The following is a 26,353-nucleotide window of genomic DNA, read 5'->3' as shown; positions in this document are numbered from 1 at the left end:
GGGGACAGTTTATTTACTTTAAATCGTCAACAATTGTTCTTAAAATCTAGTTACTTGGCACAGCAATAACTAGCAATCTTTGCCTCCCCACCCCCACCCCCTTTTTTTGTTTCCAATGATTGAATGAATAACTTGCCACAGGCAGAATGACTCAAGTTGCCTCTGGACAAGCATAACATCAAAATACCCTTTTTGCTACCAAAGTGTACTCATTACAGTTCATCAATTTGTCTCCCCGTGGTTTTGAAGTTTATCCTTGCAGAATAGCACAGTGTTGCCAGTTGTCTTTAGTAATGTAGATCAAAGAACAACAGTAAAATCACCTTCTATTTCAAATAAATAATCCTACAGTCAATATTTTTATCAAATTTTATGCAAAGATAAATTATTTTGTTACACTGTAAATTTATATTAACTGAATTTACAGTACACCCATTAATAAGAGACAATACAACGTATGAGAAACTAACAAGGAGGGAGTTAAAATTTAAACTAGAAATGACTGTTTAGAAGTGACATATACAGTAGACATTTTTCCATATATATTCCAAATGCTCTTTCCATCTCATTACTATCTGTAGCAGAGTCATTTTCCTTAGCAAAATAAATGCATTCTTTTTTTCTTTTGGAGTGCCATGTTTTGCTATTGAATTGAAAATAAAATATTGCATATAAAAATGATCTCAAGGGGGAGCTTCCAGTTCATTTTGCTGATCCGTTGCAATTCCAAGCCATTCCAAGCTAATATCTGACATGACATTATAATAGATCCTGAATGGAAAAGTGTTATTCCTGCTTTCTTTTCAGTCATATCTCTATACCTCCATGCTGCTGTCTTTCCGTGCATTCTTAGAAATCCATAGCGTAGACTGGTCCGGACTGGTTTTTGTTCTTCCTTTACTGGAAAATTAGAAACACAATTGTATATACATGCATTTATGATGCATCTATTCCTTTCATTTGTTCATGTAAGTATGCAATGGAAGATGGGTGATGGTGCACAATAAAAAATTGTAAAGGCTTTCCAAATGGTCTTTGCTACTAATGTTGCTTGGTTGGCCTCCTGTAAAAAGATTATGCACTTAGCAGCTGAAAAGTGACCTCACACGTGACAGGATGTTTTTCTTGATAAGGAAGATGAGCCTATCAATGCTGTGCTTTCTCACAGACCCTTGTGATCTATCCTCTATATGATCCTCAAAATCTATGCCCACCCTCAGACAAACCTTAAAGTCTAAAGCTTAGATCTAGTAAGCTCCGTATGGTACGAAGGTGCACTCTTTACATATTTCTCTTACAGTACATTTATTCATTACCTGATCTATAGCTTCTTTGTACTGAGTCAAAAATTCCTAATGATAGTTAATAGTCATAGCTGTTGAATCAGCCCGCAATCATAAAGAAAAAGCGGCTTTCCTTCTTCAATCCACCATTAGCAGTGTTATACTTGGAAACCAGTTTTGTGGTATGCTTTTATTTCTCAGCTAACCTAAGGGCACTACATCCATAATGTGGAAACTTCTTTTCTGTGGCTTCATTCAAAGGCACTGTGGCTAAAAGCCTAGCAATATGTGGCAATACATTTGAGTCCTTGTAACAATCTGATAATAATAGCACAATTGATCCCCAACCACATTGTGCCAGAATTTGCCACAGTGCCATGGAATGAAGCAAGGAAAAGTTACTCCAGTACTGCTGACTTTAAAGGACACTTTGAGTGGGATGTCATCTGAACAAAGGTAGCAAGAATATGTTCTGAACCAAGTGCATAGATTGAACTATATCCATAGATATAGATCAACATAATTTCAAGGCCACCAAACTAAATGTAGCCAACCGAGCCCTGTTGAGGAGATTCTGTCCCTGTGCAAAGTTTCTTGGGGGAGCCTTATGTAGATCACAGGAGTTGCCAGGAATCCTAGCTCTACCTTAAAAAGACAATCATAGAAACTGAGAAATATACCAAGTTAGAATCTAAACTTTCTGCAAGGCATTCAGATGATAATGGAGATGAGTCATTGAAGCAGTTTCTCCTTGCTTCCCTAGAAGAAAGGAAAGGGAAAGCCACTAAGCATGAATGAGTTGCTGGTTTGCCATAAAGCACAGGAGAAATGCTCATTGTTGTGGCTAAAGTTATGGTGGGTCAACATGGATGCTTCTTGTGCCTTACTTTGGTTTTAGCACTACCAGTGGGACGATCATAACTTTTTCTTCCTATGAGAGCAAGAGCAATGCAGCATCCTGTCGGAGCAGAACTTGGTGTGTTCTCGACATAAGTTTGCTGCTGAAATGGCATTTGTGCGTCAACTCCTGCCTCTCCTTGCAACTTCCTGTCAGATATGCCTGTGTTATTTTCCCAACCCACTTCAGCTCCACATCATTGACTGCAGCCGATTGGTTAAGGAAATGTGTATGATGTAAGTCTGACTAAACTTTATGGGGATGAGGACAAAGCTCAGCATGGGATCAAATCCTTCTGTTCCTGCCATTGCTCTTTCTTCTGCATAGGTAGCAGTAGCAGCAGTGGCTATGCCCTTGCTTGCAGTGCAGGGAGAATTGCCCACAATATTCCAAGACTACATACTGTGGTTATGTGCACATCATACATTTAAAGCACATTTCTTTCCCCCATAGAACCCTGGGGACTTTAGTTTGCTGAGGGTACTGGAATTGTAGCTCTGTGGTGGGTTGAACTACAGTTCCCAGGATTCTTCAGGCAGTGTCATGTACTGTAAATGTTTGGTGGGTACACAGCCTGTAACAGAGAAGGTGTTTCAGCTGATCCAGCCCTAAAAAAACAGCCTGTTCCTGTGCTCCTTTTAATAACAGAAGCTAACCAAATCTTCAAAGCTGGGAAACAAACTGAGTATGATTGACCTTGATTTCTTCTTAAACAGACTTTTGAAAGGAAAAGCTAGGCAGGTGTCAGAGCAGGGTAGAAAAAGTAATAAGTTCGGTTTTGCATTGTAGTCAAGTACACAACAAGGGACTTCTTTCTAAGGGCTTTTTGCTTAGGCATTGGGTTTAAATGTTAGTTTTCTAGTTGCTTTACTATACAACAGGTGTGTGGAAGCAGCAGCCATCCAGATGTTGTTAAGACTCTTATCGGCCCCAGGCAGAATGGCCAAAGAGCAACAAAAATGCAAAATGTAGTCCAATAACATTTAGAAGGCCAAGGTTCCTCATGGCTAATATACAAAAGCAACGAGCTCTTTACACTAGCATGAGAACAGCATTAACTTACATAGAACAAAAGGTTTTGCAAACTCAATATACCTGATATTAATGTTGAACACATTATATATTTGATGATGTGGCTACATTATTAAATGTGGACTTCCTGCCATTTTAGTCAAGACATAACACTGGAATAATATTCATTTTCAACTGCAAATGGGAATGGCCTTGCTTTGTGTGTGGAATGGCCTTGAATATGAGTCAGTTGGAAGGATTAATTTTATAATACATGAACTTAAGTTCCAAGACTCTCTTTCTGTCCAGTCATAATAGTTACCTTTTATGCAGCATCTGGAAACAGCAAGTCCCGAAAGCCACTAATATCAACAACAGCAGTGGTATAGTAGGTATAACAACATAAATTAAATTGGGAATTAAACCTACAAGAAAAAGGGTTTCATTATTGTATTTTGCTTGAAATCATAGGCTCTGCTTGCACAAATTCTCTTGTACTGCACCAGTTAATCACAACAATCAGAGATCTCTTAAGCCAATGACTCACACATATGAACTAGCATGATCTAGTCCATGAAATCTTACAACCCAAGAGGGGTCCAACCTTACGGACTCTACTATTCTGATTTTCAAACTGTAGACTGCATAACACCACCCTGAGGCTCTTTCAAGGCCTCAGTGAAAAAAACTGGTCATGGCAAAGACATGAAAGACAACTTGCCCACCTCTAAAGACCTTGCCACATAAAGTACAACTGCAGAAGTTTTGAGAGTGTCCCAGGGTTTATCTTCAGTCCTGGCCAGGGCTTTTGGTTTTCATGATTTCCTTTCTGTGTTGAGTGGTAGCAGTGGAAGCAGGGAGTGCTGAACCCAGTCCCATGTGTGATTGGTAACCGGATGGTCAACCCAGCATGGGTGCAGGTTGCTTCAATAGTACTCTACCTCCAGCACTACCTAACAATTTAGGGGGGGGGATGCATGCCCCCTACTTCAGCATCATAGCTTTAGGCAGTTGTACTCAGCAAACAACCTCACCAGCCACCATTTATAAAAGCCCAACAAACAAAACAAGAACCTGATTGGGAAGGTGCACAACTTTAGCAAAAAGCTGACTTTCCAAAACTTGTTCATTAACCAAATGTTTGGTTAGATCATTTTTTTTAAAATTAGTTATTCTGCGGTCCATTAAGCTTAATGGACTAGATTAAGACTTGAAAATGCAGAACCCCCTGCAATTCATTCACTGTGTGTGGCTCTGGAGTAAGAATGAGAGGAAACTGTGGGAGAAAATACTTGGCATATTGACTCTGGCTGTTTGCGATGTGATGTCTATCCTTGACAAAAAGCATTTCCCCTTAAAAACCCAAGTAGAGCTATTTGCCCTGCAGCAACGACATCTTGAATTATTCTTCTTTTTAAAATCCCAGACCTCAGGTTCATTTTAGTTTCTGGGAGTTCAGCCAGTTTATTCATATGATGAATAAGTGGGGTTTGCATGTCTACAGTCTATGCTTCATATTTAAATATTACTCAGATATCAGAATCATATGCATCAATTACCAGTTTCAGTAACAACCACCGGAAAATGATCTTCTGTCTTGCTTGAATCGTGAGGCTTCCCTGCTGGCACCGTTGGCTGGGCTTCTGTGAAAGTAATTACATACTTTAACAAAACAAAATCAAATTCCTGTGTTGGGACATCTGCACATATTACTGCATTTTGCAAAAGCTCCAAAGGCAACAGGAGTAATCAGTTTTGAACATGAATACGTGTAGGTGATAAACTCGTCTAAGGACTTTACTGTAACATAGGGATAACATCTGGAATAAGAGTTACAAACTGAAATATTCCAAAATGTATCCATACACTTATAAAAACATACATGGTAACTATTATTCTCTACGGGATTCATTGTTCAAGCTGTTCCATCGCTACTCTGCTTTTCCAATCTATGGATTATTTTGCTTTTGGAAAAGATGGATTGCTTTACCATTGCAACTCAATCCAAACATTTCTTACCGTAATCTGGATCTGCTCTGTCTCCTAATTCTTTTTCTAGGATGTCATCTGTTAAAATAATATATAAACAAGGCAGGGAGGAATAGGTTGTTTACATTTTTCAGGCAATCCTAAATTTAAATAAGCAGCTTTTCAGATACTTTAAACCATATGTTGACAATTTTGTTCGGTGGGATAGATTTTTGTACTTAAGGACACAATACATCCTGTAGCATCTTAATTAAATAATAATAATAATAATAATAATAATTTATTTATTTATACCCCGCCCATCTGGCTGAGTTTCCCCAGCCACTCTGGGCGGCTCCCAATCAAGTGTTAAAAACAATACAGCAGTACTTAATTAGAGTTGCAATTCTATACCTACTTCCCTTGGAATAAGTCCCATGGACTCAATGGAATTTATTTATAAGGAGATATGTATGCTACTGTATGGATAGTTAATGCAAGATCCTATGCTTGAGGCAGAAAATAAAATAGTGTGTAATGATTAGTTTAACTTCTGCTAAAATCTAGGCCCTCTGTTAAAATTTGAAGTGGGGTGATGTTGCCTCTTAGTAACAGAATAACATAGTACCCCCCCTTGTTTACATTTTATCTTGCTTCTATACACTAATGCAACTAAACTGTGAATTTCACCTGTCTTAATGAGATGCATGGCCTGCACTAGGGTAAAGTCACCAGGACTTCAAGGGTTTGAAAAGTCAACCAGAAATCACACATAACATCTGAAGCTCATCTTCAGCATTTCCTACCTGGACCATATTTGCAGATAAAATTGTGCTTCATGTTGCATCTGTCATCATTCCATTGGTAAAGGTAAGGCCCTCCCAAGCCAGGATTTGCAGTTGGCTGATGATACATCACAACACAAGCTTCGCTCCCACAGGAAGGCTCATCTGTATACCAATTTCTATAACAATACACAAATACAACAACATTTTGTTTGGAAACTATATTATTGCTTGCGTCCATTTTTGCTTTGCTGGATCTAAAAAAGCGAAGCAGGAGTAGCTCAGTGGTAAAGCACATTCCCTGCATGCAAAACATCCAAGGTTCAATTCCCAGCAAGGACTGAGAAATACTTCATTCTGAAGCTTTGAAAACCACTGTCTGTCTATGAAGACCAGAGGTAGCCAACATGGTGCCTTCAAATGTTGTTGGACTACAATTCTCATCATCTTCAGCCTACATAGCCAATGGCTAAGGAAGCTGGGAGCTGCAGCTCAACATCCTCTGAAGGACAGCATGTTGACTACCCTAGATATAAATAATATTATGCTAGATTCAGTGATGGAGCAGAGGAAGGGGAGACGTGAGACAAAACCAGAGAAAATTGAGACTAGCATTTATCTACCCACTTAGTCACATTTTCATACATTTGGTAGGTATTTCACTAGTAAACATTTCTTTCTTTCTTTATAATTTACTAATACATAATTCATTATTCTTATTCCACAGGCTCCATTTTCCTCTTCAGGGATTATGGGCCAATATCAAGTCTGCCTAGCAGCCCCAAATCCCCTTTTGGTCTCTGTTTGCAGCAGCAGCAACAGCAAATGACACAAATTATTTACCTGAAGAGTGAATTGCTTCCATCTGTCCACTTGTAAAGATCAGGGCAGGCACTTGATGTGGTTTGTCCCTCACCACTTCTCCATAGCCCAATCCAAAAGTCCCCGTCAGAAATGCCGAGGCCTGATTTTGTGAGGTTCTGCAGCATGTTTTCTATTAACTTTTGCTCTGTTTCACTTTCAAGGCTGAGGAGTACTCCACCATCTATTTCACAAGCCAGGCGAGCCTCCTGGAATCCCAGACGTCTGGACAAGTCTTGGAAATAGGCTATCTTGTAGCAGGGGTGTGTTGAATCACCATAACATATCTTTTGCCCTAAAAACAACAACCACACACCAATATAGAGACATACAGTTATAGGTTAATGTAGACTTATTTTGTAACAAAACAGTGTATGAATGACATCAGGATTACATTCCCCTACTTTCGTGCCATCTTTTATTTCACTTTTCTCAGAATTCCATGCTAATGTTTGAAAAATTAATAAACAACTCAAAAATGTTATGTGCCTTAAAAATGTAAGAATCTGATAGGATAACTCTTGAGACACAATTGATACAATATCAGTGAAGGTTACAGCCCACTAAAGGGGGAGGGAATCAATGGATCATGTATACATTTTCATTATGTTTTGTTTTTTTGTGGGAGCCATGAACCTTTTTTGTGGAAAATGAAAGAAATGGAATGACGTGAAAATGACATCTTTCCTCCATTGATCCTCTCCACCCCAACTGCTCTGCTCCTATCAACTACAGAGACTGATAAGCAAAAGCTGTCTCCTGAGCAAATGTCACATGATAGGTCCTGAGACAAGTGTAACTTGAACGCTCATCAAAATGCTGATACTGGTCCTGTTAAAACGGAACTGGAAAGAAACTCACCAGAAGCTTAAATGGAGTAAGTTTCAATGGAAGCATCCTTTCAGCTTTGAAACAAACTACAGTCCTCCATTATGAATTCAGAGAGTTGTGATTTGCTCAAACTATGGTTTAATTGGAACAAACCAGTTTCCCCAGTATTCATGTTTTAAATACTTTTCTAATACACCCTTCAGGATCAAAACTAAAGCATGGATTGTCCTTGCAAAACCTTTTAGATTGCAACAAAACAGAAATGGGGAGAGAGTTCAAGGGTACGGGGACACCATTGAGAATGCCCTGTGTAAGGTGCCTGCCCAAGGTATGGTCTGAAGAATCATGAGGCCACCACATTGCTGAAGCTAAGCAGTTCTGGCTCTGGTCAGTGAATAGATGAAAGACTGTCTTTGGGAAGCACATGAATGCTGTCTTGGATTCCATAACGGAAGGAAAGTGGGCTACAACTACAAGTGTAAGAATATAAACATCTAAGTATTTGGTTTATTGACTGGCCTGACAGCAGGACCTCAGATGCTGAACTGAGCATCTGGTGAGGCTCATATGGATAAAGGTGATCTTTCAGGTATCCTTAGCCCGAACCGTTTAGGGTTTTAAAGACTAAAACCAGCACCAGTAACCAGAAACTGTGATTTGTTCAAAAGCAGAAATGAATGTTTCTAATCCTCTCCTTGTGACTGAAAAATTATGAGAGGGTGAAGCATATGAACCCAATGCTCATAGCAGACATAGCATGAAACTACGGTTTCTGAACGACCAGTGCTATTTTTCTAGAAAAAGAAGTGCCGGAACTCACCATGAACATCTCTCTTATTCTCCTATAATGGCAATGGCACCCACCTGAGAGGTGTTGGAACTGAACTCCAGCGAGTTCCAGGTGGGAAAAAAGCCCTACTAAGGACTCTGAAAAGAATAACTATCTACACTACATTGCTCCATAGTTACTTCAAGATTGGACTGCTACTGCAATGTGCTCTATGTGAGGCTGCTTTACAGAAACTTCAGCTAGCAGCAAAAGCACTAAGTGGGCTGGTCCTTGGGACATGTGACACCTTTGCTGTACCAACTGCACTGGATACCAATAAGTTTTTGGACTCCAATCAAAGTGCTTGCTGGCATTACTGAAGTCTACCAGGCTTGAGACCAGAATACTTAAAGGTCCTCCTTCTCCCATATTAGGCTGTTCTATCATTGAGCACATCTGATAAGGTTATGCTGTATATCTTCCCTTTGTCTGCAATACATCCAGTAAGAATGTGGAAGGGGACTGTTCTGCGATGGCTCCCAGCTTATGTAACTCCTTGCCTAGGTAGATATGTCACCCCCCACCTTACAATATTTTCAGTGCCTTTCTCAAAACTTCTTTGCTAGGCCCATACATGGTTATGGGCCGGAAGCAAGGCTGCATTCAAATGTAAGGTTTGTTGTGTCAGTTTTACTGATGATAATGCTAGAGCTTCTATCCCAAATTCTAATGTTCCTTTTACACTGCAGTACCAGTTGCATTATGGAACTGAGGCTTTTAGATTGACATACTGCCATGTCAAGCTGAATTTTGAACAGTGGGGAAGAACTCTTGCTGGGATATTGCCCCACATGGAACTAAAATACAAAACTCAGCTTCCCAAGTTATCAGGCTTGCGAGTTAATGGGGTTGCAAACAGATTAAAAAACAACAACAATTAGTATGGAAATAAGTGCTAAACCTCCACCAGATTTCCAAAAGAGGCCTTTATGTCATGTGAAATATCACATAAAAGATTGAAATTATCAGGTAAGGAAATGTCAGGGAAACAATAAAGTGCTGTCTGAATGGAGCCCAGCTCCTGCTGAACTTAATGGGGTTTACTTCCAAGAATACATGCATAGAATTGCATTATAACTTGATCACTTAACCATAGTTTTTTCTTTCATTTTGGGTTCAGTTATCTGCCACCTCTGGCTGCCTTTTAATTGCCAGGTTTGGGTTTTGATTATGTCATATAGTTCTAAATTGTTGGATCATTTTAATCTGACTTTACTGGATTAAGTGAACAGTGTGATAGAAATCTAATTCACGGGTTGCACATTCTGATTCAGAGATATGTGCACATCACTGCTTGTTCCTCATGCCCAAGCACATGATTAGCCCTACCCTACCATATATGGCAGAACTGGTCAACTTTTCAGTGCCACATGTGTGGTCCTAATTCTGCAACAGAAACTGACCCTAGGCTGTGGTCATGAGTTATGGCATCCAGACAAAGGAAACAGACGTACATTTGTTAGTAACCAAATTCACATTTATATAACACACACACACACACACACACACACACACACACACCATGTTTAATATGATAAATATATATATAATAAATATTTTATCTATATTAATATAATAAACACCCTGTTTAACAATATAGTACAAAGTTCAGACAGAGAAACAAGGTGATCCGAATAGTTTAAGGAAAACAAGAAACAAATTTCAAACTCAGATGTGGACTCAGTCTACTGAAAGAATCACAGCATCATCCTTGTTTTATTTGTTTTTGTATTTTCCCATGAAAATATAATTTAGACCAGAAAGCTTTATACCTACCACATTGTCTGTGAAATATCCAACAAATACCATATCAAAAGCATGCAATATTGAATGAAGGTAGGCATGCATTTATTCCTTGCTGGCTTTCATGAATGAATTGAATAAAAAATACTTTCCAGCTCCACAAAGAGAAAGCATATCTGGTACCAGATAAGGCCAACAGGAATGGGGTAAGAGGAGATGTCCTCTTATGGATCAGAAACTATTTAAATAACAGGAATAGGAATATATGGACAGACTGCATCAAGGAGAGATGTGAACAGTGGGGTCCCCCAAAGATCTGTATAGGACCAGTGCTTTTTAAACATTCATAAATTATCAGTAGTTCTGGGGGAACAGAATGATATCCATATTTGTTCATGAACCCCAATTGTTCAGTGTTCTTAAAAGAAAAGGGGATTCCAAGGGCCTCTAAAAGAATCTCACAAAACTGCATGAATGAGCATAGCAAATATAATTCAGTATACCTATAAAGTATGTGCATAAAGTCTAAGTACAGTGGTACCTCAGTTTAAAAACAGCCCTGTTTACAAACTATTCAGTTTACGAACTCCTTAAAACCGGAACTAGTGTCCCGGTTTGCAAACTTTACCTCAGTCTAAGAACGGAATCAGAACGGTGGAAGGGCACCAGCAGCGGGAGGCCTCATTGGGGAAAGCGTGCCTCAGTTTAAGAAAGGTTTCAGTTTCAGAACAGACTTCCAGAATGGATTAAGTTCGTAAACCGAGGTACCTCTGAGTAAGTCCAAGTAGAAAGTGATTTGCGTTAGAGCAAAAAGAATCCTAACCACATAAATGACAATGCGATCTGAGATTATGGTGGACAACTTGATGAAAACATTAAACCATTGCCTGACTGTTGTGTAAAGGTCAAATTGTTGTGGCCTTAGAAAAGAACCTGAAAATACCATTATCAAAATGCCTTTATACAAATCTAGTGTGACCACATTGAAAGACTGCCTATAAGTCTGGTTATTTTTTTAAAATGCCACAGAGCTGGAATAGAGCAGTAAAAATGATCAGGGGGCTGCAGCAACTTCTCTATGAGAAAAGGCTACAATCACTGAGACTTTTAAACTTAATTTTAGAATGTAAGTAAACCCATTTTTCCAATGAAGATGCATGGTGGAAGAATCAGGACAAATAAGAGGAGGGACTACTTCCCACAGCACTTAGTTAAACCAAGGAATTCTCTACCAGTATGTGTGTGATTATTGCCACCAATCTGGACAGCTTCAAAAGGGAATTAAAGAGATAAGAAACTAGTTTTGCTGGAGAGGCAAAGAGTGATGTTGACAAATGCCCATGAAGAGGGATGCATGAGAATCCCTGGAAGATCAGGAATGAAGAGACCAATAGGGGGGAAACCTGAAGGGAATAATAGGACTAAAGAACTACTTGACATTTTAAAAACTAACAGCCATACCCTCAAATGCTACATAATAGGCAATGGGTTGTTACAGCTGCTGAAAATGATGATAACAACTTCATTGATATCTCTGTTGATGTACCAAATCAAGCAAGTTATTTTATTCATCCTACAAGTGGTCCTGACTTCCTAAATGTCACACACAATTTCAGCTTGAGAGCTAATGTGCCACAGAAAATGCAAGAGTGAGCTGATAAATAGAAAGAACAGATCTCTAGGGTCGCATTTTGACCCATCCATGATGTATCATATGATTAGCAATCATCCTTTCCTATTATGCTGTCAGAACTTTGATCCGATTCAGAAGCCAATCTTGTGATGAATTGCATTAAGTACTATTGATGTCTCACTGCACAATACCCTTTTTTTTTTGTTCCATCGATGGGATCTAATCTGCATTTTAGGATAAATCACATTACGTCTCTTCAAAAACTACTGCAGCAGCATAATTTCATAATTGTACTCTGTATTCATTAGTAAGATGAATATATGGAAACTAATAGCTTCTTTTCCGCTAAGAAACATCTTTCTGCTTCAACATTTATGCTGGTCTTTCATCCCTCTAGCTGGTTATCTTTTGCCAAGCCTGCACAAGACGTGACCCATAAAGCTGAATTCTGATGACTAACCAGGTATAGTAACCTGCCTAGTGCCTGAGAAAACACACTTTTGGTGGTCTCAGGTAGGAAGCAAAACAAGGAGGTTGATCAAATTCTTTGTAAGCTACCATACATGACTTGGTGAGTCAGGGGGTGACTATTTAAATCAGTGCAAGATCCCCTGGGGAGATATATTGCCAATATATTTTTTTCTAAGTACACAAATGTCCTACCCAACTACATCCAAAGAAATCGGAACTTAAGAACATCTTGCCCAAGCACCCAGAATTTAAGATTCCCTTAAGCACATGAGACACAAGTCTTATGGTAGGAGATCTCCCACTGGCCATCTTTTCCAGCAAATGTAGCAAGTAAATCTGGGTTCAAAACTATTCCCCAGGGGTACAGCTGAGTCACTAATAAAAGACCATACACTCAAAATGGTAATTCATGTGAACTAAACTTAAAACACGAAGGGTAGTAGAGAAATAATTATATATCTGCTTAATAAAATAGGAGAAATACTATAAATGCAAATAAGAATGGGTGATAAAGAAATGATAAAACAATAAGGATAATAAAGAAATAAAGAAACAGTACAATCATGTAGAATTAAAAAGATAAGAAACAAATGAAGCCAAGCTCTCTTCATATCCAAAGCTCCCTTCTAGTCTGGCCCATTCTGAGTTTCAAAGTACTTCATATCAACCACTACAATGGTGAACTTTTTCTATCCATCACTCCCCTGAGAAGAGAGGCAGAGAGTGCACAGCCCAACTCTAATCCTCAACTTCTTATACTGAATTCCCTTGATCTCTTGATCCAAGTACCCTGTTCTAGTTAGTCTGTTGCAAGATTGTTTTGTTGCATGTTTTAAGCTAAGAGCTGAATGTTTTAAGGATTTTACACATGGTTTTTGTAAATGGCTTGGAAGCCTATATTGGCATTAAGTGGTATATAAATAATCAATATTGATCAGAGGTTGGGCCAGACCTTTCTGTGTTGCTAAGAGGTGGGAACTATTTCACTCTCTTGGGGGGGGGGAAATCCGGGGAAAAGTTTAAGCACTGTCCTTGTGATTTGTCCCACTATCTCGTAAACAAATTTTGTCTCAGAATATTCTCAAAGCTATCTCTACCAAATGTCTTATGGCTTCACCTCATGATCATCTTCTCAGCCTCTTATCAAATACTGTAACAATCCCTTCCCTTTCCTTGTTATTGCCCAGGTCCCACAGTCTCATACACACAGTGCCTTTCCTCAGCAAAATTCACATTAACCCAGGGCAAAAGCAAGGTGTGGGTCACGTAACTCACCCAGGAGCATGTCCCAGAAGACGCGCATCCCAGTTAGGGGTTGATAAAGTTGGGTGGTATATAAATACAGATAAATCAAATTATGTACATGGATGTGTAAACCAGTTCTGAGCGGTATGCATCTATCACCTATAGCCTAAAGTGTCACACTTCCAATTTAATGCAATCACAGAAAAAGTGAGCTCTGAAAGAATCCATAAAGAACAGAGCTCTTCAGACCTGAGAATACATTAGTACTGTATCAGAGTTTATTTGCACATCTGACTAAAACCAGACTCAGCGTTTTAGTTTTCACAGATTTCCAGAAGAAACGCAGAAGTCTAATTACCTGGATCAATACACGATAAATGGTTTTTCAACCAGCAAATTGGTATTATGCTGAAGGAGCAAATGAAACACTGTTTTACTTGTTGGTTTAAGTGGTATGCCTTTATCAAGGAAAAAGCCCTACATATTACAGTATTTCCTGAAGGCAATTGTGCGCCAAACTATTAAAATTCTGACAGCTTTACCGTTCTAAGTAGAAAATGTCTATTTTTTGGCATTAGTTCCACTCCATATATTTAATATGCTATAAAATGTGAGGCTGAGACCCATTTAGTTGTTTCTGTAATAGATGCTCCCCCCTCCCGCCCCCATTTGATCTCATGGACTCTGCAGCTGTAAATTATAGGATCAGTATTGGCAGACAGCCAGAGTTCTGTCTAAGCAGAAGTCTCTTAAGAATGTTCCAGCAGTCTCAAACTGGTGGTATCTGTGGCTTCACAGAGATCTTGAAGCATAACTTGAAACCTAGGATGGGTCACACTCTCTCGAAACATGAAGCTAAAGGTTAACCAATGGCTTTCCTGTGCAGGCTTCTGTTGGTCTAGTCAAATGTGGCACACAAGCTCTTCTCAGCCTTGGGGTTTTCTACTTAACATACCCTAGCTGTGCCCTGGTTCAACAGAACAGAGAATAACTTTAAGGCATATATTTATAAGTGTACACTCATTTATTTACAGTATTTTCTCTACAGTCACTCAGATGAAACTCATGATAATTGTACTAATAATAAAAGTGTATTTTAATAATATGTCATTACTAAATCCACATGAAGTTGCTTCTCTTTCTGCTGTGATGTTTTTAACCCCCCCCCCTTTTTAGTAGAGGATGTTCTGATCAGTGGGAGACCTTGTTTTTAATGGTTTTTGAAGCTGGACTCTGAAGCTGGCTCTGGACCCAATTCACCTGTTCAGCTCACCTGCCTTTCTCAGTATAACCTGCCTCTTTCATCTTTACCTTTCTGCTGCAGATGTGCTTATACCAGGGGCAATCTAAAGATGCCTGGCAAGTGTAACCCACATTTACCTAGTTTACCAAGACAACAGGTCATGTTTGTCTTTGCTCACTTCTGAGGGATGTAAGCAAAGAACCGCGTACTTGCAGTTAAAATTACAATTTGCAAGAAAGTGTATCCAGAAAGGACTCATTCAGGTGTCCTACATGTCAGGAAAGGAAATTTTTGCAGATCTGTTGTCAAAAGTTGTTAACAAGGAACATCTTCAGAAGCTGCTGTTAGGCTAAACACTGCAGCAACCGTTACCATGAAAAGGGGGAGGATGTCAGGAGTTTCATTTTCTCCCGTGCTGCAGAGTGTGTGTGAATACTAGATCACATGCTCTGTGTGACTACTAGATCACATGCTCTATGTGTTGACATTCCATTCTTTGGAAGCGTGGGAATGGAAGGAACTGTGCACCACTTCCGTCTTCTTTGTTCTTTCTTCTGTTCTGTTGTTGTTCTCTCTGCGAGTGGGAGAGACACACCATAATGGCTCTGTTCTTTATTTCGATCCTGTAAATCACTAAACCCAGATGCTACATATCCTCAGTCTCAGCTTCTGCTAAGCTCTGCTGCTTGCTTGAAGGTCCGGAGGTGCCGGAAGAAGGCCGTCTCCCACCCAGAAGCACCAACAATTTCACTTCAAGTAACAGAAGCAGCAGATCCTCTACAGCAGCTGCACTTATTTTCTGTGGCCACAGTGATCAAGGATCATTTTTTCTAAACTGAAAACATTGTGAAGCATCACACTTCCATGTTGCTTTTCTTGCTTGCAGAAAAGATAACATCTTAGGAGGACCATTGCTTTCATCAAGGTTCCTTGTTTTTTCAAAGCTCTTGATGAATATGCATAAAAGCTCAAGTCTTGAAACAAGGTTTGTTTTGTTTTGCAAACTATGTTTTGCAACATGATTTGATAAATCACGCTAAGCTTCTTCCAAGAATGTTATTAAGAATCTAAAAACATATATTCATCCATTAGTTTGCTCTATCTTCTGAAGTAAGTGAATAGATCAAAAGCATATTTGAAAACGGCCGATCACAGCCAAAGTGAGCCTCATGATTATAGTATTGAACTGGGGAGACAGAGGGTCACTTCCAAGCCACCTATTGAGCATTCATCCTAATTTGTTTGCCAGGTGACTAAACATTACTATTTACTGAACACTCATTTTGATTTCTTTGTAGGGAAGTCAGATGTAGCAGTCTGGAAATACTCCTGGATTCAAAGCCTTGGGCAAATGCCTGTCTTTCTGCCTAATGCTCCTCATAGCTACATTGTGAGATAGCCTGGGATGGAAGTGGTGCTGTGGTCTAAACCACTGAGCCTCTTGGGCTTGCCGATCAGACGGTTGTTGGTTCAAATCTGCACAACGGGGTGAGCTCCCGTTGCTCTGTCCCAGCTCCTGCCTACCTAGCAGTTCGAAAGCACACCAGTGCAAGTAGATAAATAGGTATGGTGCAAGTAGATAAACAGCGTTTTCATGTGCTCTGGTTTCCATCACGGTGTTTTGTTGCGCCAGAAGTGGTTTAGTCATGCTGGCCACGTGACCCGGAAAGCTGTCTGTGGACAAACACCGGCTCCCTCAGACTGAAAGCAAGATGAGCTCCACAACCCCATAGTCACCTTTGACTGGACTTAACTGTCCAGGGGTCCTTTACTGTTACCTTTACCTTTACTTTAGTCCCATCTATTTTGCTGCCAACATCTTGAACATAAGGGTGATACAAGCTTGACTATGGGAAACCAACCTTAAAATTAGGTAGTCTAATTTTGACATAGTGCTGCCCTATTCAGAGGTATTGCTTATTGCAAAGTTGTAAATGCTTTCATGCTTCAGCCAGTTGTAATTCTTCCTAGAGAAGCATAAGTCACAACCTCCTACTCAGCGTGAAGTGGTGATGTGAATTCAAATGTATTGGATCAATATTGGAAAGCCTTTAACTAGCTCTAATGTGAGCCAGGGGCTGGCTCCAGAAGCTGTGTAACTTCCAGAGCTCTCTTCTGGAATGTGTGAAATAACAGTAAAAGCAAGAGTGTGCAGACATAAAGACACTTTTGAATGTTACCCCAGTAGTTTGAGCACCATGATTCCATGAGGTGCCTGTTTCTTGGGCAAGAACTCATGTGATCAGCTACAGAGTAACTGCACATATAAAAGTGAAAAGTGTCCACACAGATCAGATGCTCATGCCACAGTGTTCAGAGGGATCTAGCATTCCATACGCACTGTGAAACAGATTGACATATGCATCTCCATCTACTCTTTGGGCTATTGTAGTTATTATCTGCCCATTATTAACACAATAACTGTCTCTGGAATTGTGCCACACTTCTGTTGCTGATATTTCCATTTTAGTAAATGGCGACTTTACACACACACACACACACACACACACACCCCTATGAATTATTTTCGATCCTCAGAGATCTTATTTTGAGTACTGTCACATAAATATTGGAATGCGCACTTGACAAAATCAAGAAAATATCACAAATAAAAGGGCAAAAATAAATTGACAGCAAACAGCAGTCATTAAGGCATAATGGCTTTGATTAATACATTGGTTGTTAAGTGGCTAGTAAAAAGATTAGCTCGTATATTTCCTGCCCAACAGATACTTAAAGTAATTGCATTTTTGCAAACTGCATTATCATCACTTTATGTGCTTTATGATGTCATAGGTACAGCAATGCGGGTTATGTAACACTCAGCAGTTTTCCCTAACCCTGTCTTCTCACTTTTCTTTTCTTTTTTAAGGACTGGTCTTCAGCCAACTCAAGGCATTCTGAACTACTGCATTGCAAACAGCTATTGTTGACAATAATTCAATATGAATGCAAAAGCATAATGTGTTTCCCTATCACTTCTTATAGCACTACCACCATGAGAAAAATTGTTACGGGGTCAATTACGAGGATATGAGATAAGACATGGTAGAATGTAAAAATGCTGCAAGCTACCATGAAGCATCATGAGTTAGCAGAGATAAGAGAGCAGAATAGAATAATTTTGCTCTGCTGAGGGATAAGGAGCATGCACTTCTCAAGAGATCATTTATGAAACCCACAAATCAAATCCTTTTCATCTCCACCATTCTATCACTTTGACATTATTACCAGGGTTCTTTTCTTTTCCTTTTTTCTTTTTGAGTAATACTTATAGCCCTTGCAGTTGCAGAGAGAGATTTGAATAAATAGTGGGAGAAATGTCCATATTCGCTGATAACAACCAAGTTGCTCGTCTCTTTTCAATCCTATTGACGAAAGGTGAATTGGGGGAGCTAATTCATGGTGAGAAGAGAAAATAATGGCACTACTACACATCAGAAGTACACAGAAAACTAGAATTGGGGGCTACTACAAATACAATTGGCTGCAATGTGCCTTTTATGTGATCTTGGCCAAACTTGCAGAGATGGCATTTGATTGCAGTTACCTTGTTAGTCCTGGATTCACATCTGTTGAACTCAATGAAATACCTTTCCAGTGATTTTATGGAGCATTCATTTAGAACCCAACAAAGATTATGTTTGCTGTGACCAGGGATGGGAAAATATATCAATTTCATTTTCTCTGTTTCTCATTTTTAAACTTTTTCCTTAAAAAGCAAAAAAAAAAGTACTCTTGAAAATTATTGAGTGTTTTAGTGTGAATTTCTCCAAATATGCTATTTTCCCTGTTATAAACATATTTGCAATGCAATTTCACCATATATAATGTATTATTCTGTGTTGCCTTCACAAATATATACATACAGTTTATGCACCCTAGTACCGGTATATGCATCTGTGTACATGTTACTTGGTTTGGAGAACTGCTCTCCATAGTTTGGGAAAGAGCAAATTCTGAAGGGTGGGTCTATTTTGGTTCACATACTTCTTTAGCAAACACAGAAGAGGTGGGTTTGCCTTTAAATGTCAACTGAGTTGAAATTCTCCCCCATCCCTACTGTGGCCTACAGTTCAACCCTGACTAGTATTAATAAGTCCATGGAACTAGTTCCCTCAACCCAAAGGGGATTTACACATTCCCGCCCCCCAACAGCTGTCACCTCTCCCATTATGTTTCATAATACACAGTTGTTGTTTTTTGAGAGGCATCTCAAAATTAGTCTGTGATGCAGCAATGAGGAGGGAGTCAACTGTTCAAAATTAAAATAAAATAAAATAAAATCCTTTGACTGCATATAAACCCTCAGACAAAACCTCAAGTAGCTCTGTTTTCAATAGGGCTTGGAAATCCCCAGTCCACAGGAAAGAGCAAGTCTCATTCAACATAGAGATGCTTACTTCTGAGCAAACAGGCTTTAGACTACACCATTAGGAATACTGGTGTATATATGGAACAAGCTACAACAGTGGTTTATAGACAGGTTGACAGCAGTGATTCAAGAGTCCTCCAAAGGAGGATTTATTCCAAAACAAATTGGGCCTAATCAACTTTTTCCTGTGCACCTGGAAGTCTTCTTCTGTGATTGGCACCTTCTCATTTGGTCTTCCCACACACGTACAGCAAATAAGTCCATTAAATAGGCAGGTCTAATCCCATTAAAATTAACAGGCTTAAGGCGCTTAACTTTGTTTGGAATTTGGTTGCATGGTGTAGTTTTGCAAACACAAATTCTTCTTTCTATTGTGTACATTCTTGTTATAGACTATGATTTTGTACATTGTGCTGCTGTAAAGTTTATCCCAGAGAGAGGCCCCAGAAGCAGAAATCAATTTTATCTTAATGTTTAAAAAGAGCTGGAGAAAGTTACTGTACACATATATATATATATAGAGAGAGAGAGAGAGAGAGAGAGAAAGTATGCTGCTGAAAAGGCATAAGAATTGGCACCAGGTAATCTTCACAGAGGAGAGTGTTCCATAAGTGAGGCATCACAGCTGAAAAGGCTTTTTCCCCTGAGCCACCCATCTAACCTCTAATAGCAGCAGTATCCCGAAAAGGTCCATTTGATGTTAGCCCAGGCATTTGTGAGAGGTCCCAAGGCTTATCAGCAGTGTTAGAAACTCAAATATATCAGCTAATCACCAAATGGCACCTTAAACCTGGGTCACAGTCACCACAATGGCATGTCCAGGCATCTTTTCTTTTTTTGCAGTGAAGTTTATTATTATTATTCATTTCATTACTACAGTGGTACCTCGGGTTAATAACTTAATTCGTTCTGGAGGTCCGTTCTTAACCTGAAACTGTTCTTAACCTGAAGCACCACTTTAGCTAATGGGACCTCCCGCTGCCGCTGCGCTGCCAGAGCACGATTTCTGTTCTTATCCTGAAGCAAAGTTCTTAACCTGAAGCGTTATTTCTGGGTTAGCGGAGTCTGTAACCTGAAGCGTATGTAACCTGAAGCGTATGTAACCTGAGGTACCACTGTATAGCACTATATATTTTAAAGAAAAAAAATCACAAAGTGGTTTCCAACACATTAAAACATCAAATGAAACAATCCAGAATAAAACAAATTCAAGCTTCAAGGAAAACATTTCAGATCCTTCTCTGGGTGACATATTTGCTTTTCCCTTACTTATTTACCTACTTAATTTAGGTTGCTGCATCATAGCAGAAATACTATAGGAAGCTAGTGTGGTGTAGTGGTTAGAGTGTCGGACTAGGACTTGGGAGATCAGGGTTCAAATCTCCACTCAGTCATAAAGCTCACTGGATGACCCTGGGCCAGTCACAGCCTCTTAACCTACCTTCACATGGTCGTTCTCAGGATTAACTGAGGAGGGTGGTGAACCATGTACCGTACTCCTTGGAAAAAAAGGTGGGATATAAATGCAGTAAATAAGCTCTTCTGCTTACCTGCTTAAGAGAGCTGGAGGGGCCAGCAAGATGGAGATGTCAGTCACCAACCTGGCATCCACATAGTCTCAAAAAGTGCCTGGCACCTGGGGGATTTCAAACACTGCTTATCAGGCTTTAAATTGCTCTTAGAATTTGGGGCTGATAGACAACAAAGCTGTTTCGGAACCAGCAAGGTGTGTTGCCTATAGCTCATCTCAGTCTAACAACAGCATTCATAAATTTTCAGAAAGTTTCAAAGGCAGCTCTCGCCATAATCTATTCAGGCAATTACCAAAGTAAGGATGACTGTGGCTTATCTCTGTTTAAAAGGGACCACAGCTGGTATACCAGCCTTAGCTAATGGGAAATGTGTTGTGCTTCTTAAGCCACGTAGGCCTCTGGTGACAAAGCTGGGTCAGTCAACACCCACCAAACTGCAAATATGATCCTCTTGTAGGGTGCAATCCTCCCAGAATGAGTTGAACCCACGCCAGAAAAACTACCCAGCAACATCAGCTCCATCATATCTAGATTGAGCTTCTTTCCCTCGCCCTCATTCATGCCATCCCAAATCCCAGACATCAATATTTTTCACTTCTAAAGCTTCACTTGAATAAGATAGGAACACAAAGTAGAGCTCCATGTTACCAATGTATTGAATGCCCCTCTCTCCAAATCCCATGATCATTTCTCTCCATCAGATACTCCCACTCTCACATTTGTCCTGGGTTGTTACAGGCAATGGACACCTCCTGAATGTCAGCATTTTGTGGAATGGAGTCAAACCATACCAGAAATTTGGGTTTGTGGAATTAAAGTGGATCAAAGCACTCTGTTACCCTGGCACAACAAATCTACACTGAAAAGTGTAGGATGAACAAACAATTCATGGGAAGATGTATAAACATCATGCAAGCAAATCAGGATGAATTTAGAAAGAATGCTCATGGTCATATAACATCACCACAAATAAATCTGAACAAATGCCCAACAAAGACAAGACATAGTCTAACTGCAGCACAGGTTTTCTGCAAACAAATCAGGTTGGATACTTCATAAACAGGTTATCTGAAGACACCAAAGGGTTCAGCACCCAAAAGTATCAAAGGTCTTCATCCATAGGTTGCACTTCACTCCTGAAATGCTTTACACCAAGACTACAGTTGTTGCACCTCCTGTACAGTTGATTCACTAAAGTCCACTCTGCTTTTCTTCCCCTTGTGTTCTGGTAGAAAAGAGGTGGATGGACAAAGAGACTAGTGCAGTACTTTGAAGAAGTTGCAACCTGCAAGTCTTTACCTGGAGATGGTACAGATCTCTTAACAGTTCTGCCTGGCATCTGAATGGACAGTGTTATCTCCTATTATTTCATTAATGTTCCATTCATATAGTGGCTTCCAGGCACAAAGCTCAGAAGGGACGACATGGATTAAGCTCCTGTTTGCTACATGCAACTCCCTCCCCTCAGCTGGTTATCACAATCCAGATTTTGAGTGGCCCTTGAATAAAACGCCTTCAAAACTTTCCCATTCCTGCTTGCTTCCTTGTGACTGCTGTCACTGACTTCCTCTCCCTGAGACCACCTACACCGTTGCCCAAAAAGGGCAATGTTCCTTCTTGTTGTTGCCACTGAATGAACAAGAAACAACAGCCAGATCAGCAGAGATGGGGGATGGGGGGGATCTGCAGTGGTCCCCAGAACTTCGGTGGCAGGCTTGAGAAGTTCCTGACACTGACACCCCCTGGTGCCTACACAGCACCTTAAGGTTGGTGCTGCATGTGATCAGCAGCTGAAAAGGATCAGAACTGGTTCTAGGTTACGTGAACTATTTAAGCCATTCCTAAGAGATTCCTTGGAATGTCCCCCCCCCCCATTTTAAAAGTGGTGTGTCCAATGGCGAGGGGTCTAAAGGTTCCTGCTTCTTGTGTTCATGTTTCATGAATCTATTCTAATTATGGAAAACTGGAACATAACTACCACCTTATCCAATTTCTAGTCCCTTGCTTCCTGCCTGACCTTTCAGGAAACCATTGGAATTGGACTGAAATGTAGCCTATAGAACACACTCAGGTAATAATATGTACAGGTCCATCTAGGAAAATAGGCACACACTGAATCTGCACCGGAGAAAGTTAGCTCTAACTTATCATAGCTCATTGCATAGTAAATTTGTTAGCCTTAAAGATACAACTGGATTATTTATTGCTTATGTACGCTGTATCCTTATGTGCAGGACACACAGGGCAGGTTCCCGCTCCTCCACCGCTTGCATGCAATGAATGGATAGGCACAGTATACAGTGGTACCTCGAGTTACAAACGCTTCAGGTTACGAACGCTTCAGGTTACGAACTCCGCTAACCTGGAAGAGTTACCTCGAGTTGAGAACTTTGCCCCAGGATGAGAACGGAAATCGTGTGCTGGCGGTGTAGTAGCAGCAAGATGGCCCATTAGCAAAAGCACGCCTCTAGTTAAGAACAGTTTCAGATTAAGAACGGACCTCTGGAATGAATTAAGTTCGTAACAAGAGGTACCACTGTATTTCACATATTTATGACATATTTCACATATTTATGGCAAATATAGAAGGAAGGAAGGAAGGAAGGAACTTTGCACCACACTTGAAAAAATGTGTAAGTTAATCAATATTTTAAAGTATTTTTCCTTAATGAGATTTTCAATATATGAAGATGGCTTCCTGATTGTAAAGAATTAAGCAGTTCAGCAAATTCCCTGAGAAGTTCTTTCCTTGGAAAGAAATATTCAAGGCAAGACAATTGCATCGTAGAATGGGAGCCCAATGGTCATCTAGTCCAACCCTCTGCAGATTGGGATCATCTGAGGAAGCTGTAGAATTTTCCAATACTGATTCACGTCAAAGTTCAGGAGAAGTACGAGCTCAGAAGTTTAGGACGCCACCCATATACCCCTACCTCCCACTACTCAGGGTGGAAGTCTACATCTGGTAGCAGCACATGGTTCTTCAGAAGTATTCTTGCACTGATACCTTTCCCACCACAGACCATGCCACACAAATCCTTATCCACAAACATGAATGTAGATTTCAGTGGTTACTGCAGACAAGCAGGAACTGAGAAAGTTGTCAGGTGTAATGGGCATCTCTTTCACGCCACTCTTTAACTGGTATTTGAGCCCCCATCCTGCTTCTCCGTATTTGATCCTCTATCCTACTTCTCAGTCTCTGAACTTTTTAAAAATGAGGGACAAATAGACTCTTTATAAACGGAGGACAAGTCAGAGAAAAAACCTTTTGACTTAGGAGACACAATATAAGGGACATCAAACTTTCCATTCCCATATTTAAAGATATGAATTGGGGATCTCATCTTTGGAGTTTCCAGGACTGAGGCTGTGATCTTTCCGCAAAGTCAAATCACCAACTTGGGACAAAAATCGAGCCTTTTTTTACTCGCCAAGAAACAGCTCGTCCCTAGTGCCAGTGACACAATGCCAAGGCTGCGTTCCCTGAGTTCCCTTTACCTCACTGAAGCAACAGAGCGCCACCCGCTTGAAAGTAAGAGGATCCCCGCCAAAAAGAGCCACCTTTCTGTTTGGGAATCGCTAACCACTTTTCATTGATCAAGGTGAAAAGCAATGGAAGAAGGAACGCCTGGGGGAGGTGGAAAGATTGCACCCGAAAACCCGGAGCACTTCGGGGGTTTTATACAGCAGGGACAGGTCCCTGCAGATGTTGCTGCGCTCCAATTCCCAACAGTCCCAGGCAGCATGGTCAGGACTGATGTGAGTGTGGAGTCCAGAAACATCTGGAGGGAGTCCCAGCTGTCTCGCTCCTCTCCCCCAAATAAGAAACCAGGTTCCTCATCCCTCCCTTCAACTCACCACTCAGGACTCGCAGCGAGAGGCAACTCTGAGCCCACAGCCCACAGTAGGCTAGCAGCAGCAGCAGCTGGGGACGCCTTCCCCACGGAAAAGGGAGCATCGCAGCGGCCGAGGGATGAGGCGCTGGGCGTCTGAACGAAGCCCCGAAGTGGCAGCAGCAGCAGGTTAGGCAGGCAGGCAACCCCAGCGCCTGCGCAACGGCCGGTCCTCCGCGGGGAAGATGCTCCAAAGCGGGTCCCTTCAAAGCGCCAAGCAACTGCAGGAGCAGCAGCAGCAGCCTCGCTGAGATCCCTGATACCCAGCTGTTGCCCTGCCCGCTGCCTCTGCACGCATCTCCGTGCACCGAGGAAGCGCGCGCGTCTTTGCAGGACCTCTTTGGGCAAGAAGGAGAAGTGTCTTGTCCAAGGGAGGAGGAGGAGGAGCAGCAGCAGGAGCAGGAGCAGGAAGCACTGCAAGGTCTCCCTTCTACTCGCCTTGGCCTGCCTGCGCTTGGCGACGCTGGACGCGCAGGGAGAAAGAAGGCGCAAGCTGCTGGCTCCTGGTTATATAGCGGCTTCGGCCAGCCTCCCCGAGCCTCGGCGTTGGGCAGGGCCAGCCCCGCGACTATCGATTTTTGGTGGGAAATGCAGCGCTGCAGCTTGGGAGGGTGCCGAGCACGAGGCGGGGGGCTGGGCTAGGGGGCGGGGGTCCTGAAAGCCGCGGATTCAGCAGCCCCCTCCTCAAGGCAGAGGGTTTTCCAGAGCCTCAGAGGCGATTAAAAGGCGACGGTGCCAAACCGCGTCTGGCGAAAGGAGCGGGTGGCCTCCCTGTCTTTCTGCCACCGCGCAGAAGACGGTAACGGGCGGCTGCCTCCACACCACCAAGCCCTCTCTGGGAAAGCAGCGTGACTTTCCGGCTTTATTCTGTCGGCTCTTTGGGCTTCCTTGTCGCTTTAGCACACGGTCGAAGCGCCACTTCTGCAATCCGCGCTGCAGCCAGGCAAGATTGGGTGGTGGTGGTGGTGGTGAGGGAGAACATTTCTGGGCATATACAGAGCGCCTTCCCTATATTACTGGAGGTGTAGGCATACCTGTAAGTTGCAGCACCCATCTCTATAAGACCAGAGGAGAGACGGAGCTTTGGCATCGCCTTGCCTTTAGGCTGAGGTTTTGCCATTTGTGGATTACATGAATCCAAGAAGGCTCTTTGCTGGGCCAGCTGAAAGGCGTCTATAAATGAACCCTAACCCGTTTTGCTGCCTAAAGCAAAATGGGGAAATGCTGCTTCACCCGCACCCTGCTCCAAAGTTGGGGTCACTCAGCTTTTGGGTTCTGGCGAGGTCGCTTTTCCTAACTTATCTGGTGACAGTGGGTAGGAAGTGCCCGCGGTGGCACCAGAGAAGCACAGGCATGTCCTACCCCACGCCAAAGAAGTGAGGAAGAGGGGCAGCAGCAATGACTTCCAGGTTCCAGCAAAATCTCCCTGGAAGCCAAGAGCCAGATGCACCAAGTTCTGCCCCAGGCTATGTATGGGGTGGGGAGTGGGGCAGCAATGCTGGGCTACGCAACTATTTTCTTCATTGGTGAAGAATCCTTGCAGCTCTATCAGGATCAGCTTTGTAGGCCAAATTCAACAGGTGGATGGGCATGTTTGCCTGCCATTATGACTTCACATGATAGGTTGGCCCACCCACCCATGAGCATAGCCCAAAGGGGCAGCAGGGGGGGGAAGCTGCCCCCTAAATCATTAAATAAAAATTCAGAACTAACAGAGGTTCTACCTCCCCCAACATAAAGCCTAGCTAC

General features: G+C 41.4%; 1 protein-coding gene across 2 annotated transcripts; it reads right to left on the bottom strand.

The window, feature by feature from the left end:
* Positions 1 to 679: 679 nt before the first annotated feature.
* CHODL (chondrolectin) lies at positions 680 to 24,913 on the bottom strand. Of its 2 annotated transcripts, XM_033146860.1 has the most exons (8): positions 24,570 to 24,913; positions 6,789 to 7,101; positions 5,967 to 6,124; positions 5,212 to 5,259; positions 4,752 to 4,835; positions 3,515 to 3,617; positions 1,964 to 2,042; positions 765 to 900 (listed from the first exon to the last, which is right to left on the bottom strand). In XM_033146860.1, exons 1-8 carry the CDS (start codon positions 24,667 to 24,669, stop codon positions 898 to 900), a joined length of 888 nt encoding a protein of 295 aa, XP_033002751.1. In that variant the 5' UTR covers positions 24,670 to 24,913; the 3' UTR covers positions 765 to 897. The 2 variants fall into 2 exon arrangements, with proteins under 2 accessions (XP_033002750.1, XP_033002751.1); XM_033146859.1 differs by lacking the exon at positions 1,964 to 2,042 and having other exon boundaries at positions 680 to 900; positions 24,570 to 24,903.
* Between the last annotated feature and the right edge of the window lie 1,440 nt (positions 24,914 to 26,353).

The sequence above is a fragment of the Lacerta agilis genome, chromosome 4, assembly GCF_009819535.1.
Source record: "Lacerta agilis isolate rLacAgi1 chromosome 4, rLacAgi1.pri, whole genome shotgun sequence".
Lineage (NCBI taxonomy): Eukaryota > Metazoa > Chordata > Lepidosauria > Squamata > Lacertidae > Lacerta > Lacerta agilis.
This window is presented reverse-complemented; position numbering and strand designations above follow the sequence as displayed.

What these genes read in the sequence shown, in the direction of transcription:
- CHODL (XM_033146859.1), bottom strand. Translation starts at nt 24,669, where the DNA reads ATGCTCCCTTTTCCGTGGGGAAGGCGTCCCCAGCTGCTGCTGCTGCTA. An exon ending in GGAAGCAATTCACTCTTCAG is followed by an intron (nt 6,125 to 6,788) that starts GTAAATAATTTG and finishes GTATTGTTATAG; the next exon opens with AAATTGGTATACAGATGAGC. An exon ending in CAGAGCAGATCCAGATTACG is followed by an intron (nt 4,836 to 5,211) that starts GTAAGAAATGTT and finishes TTACTTTCACAG; the next exon opens with AAGCCCAGCCAACGGTGCCA.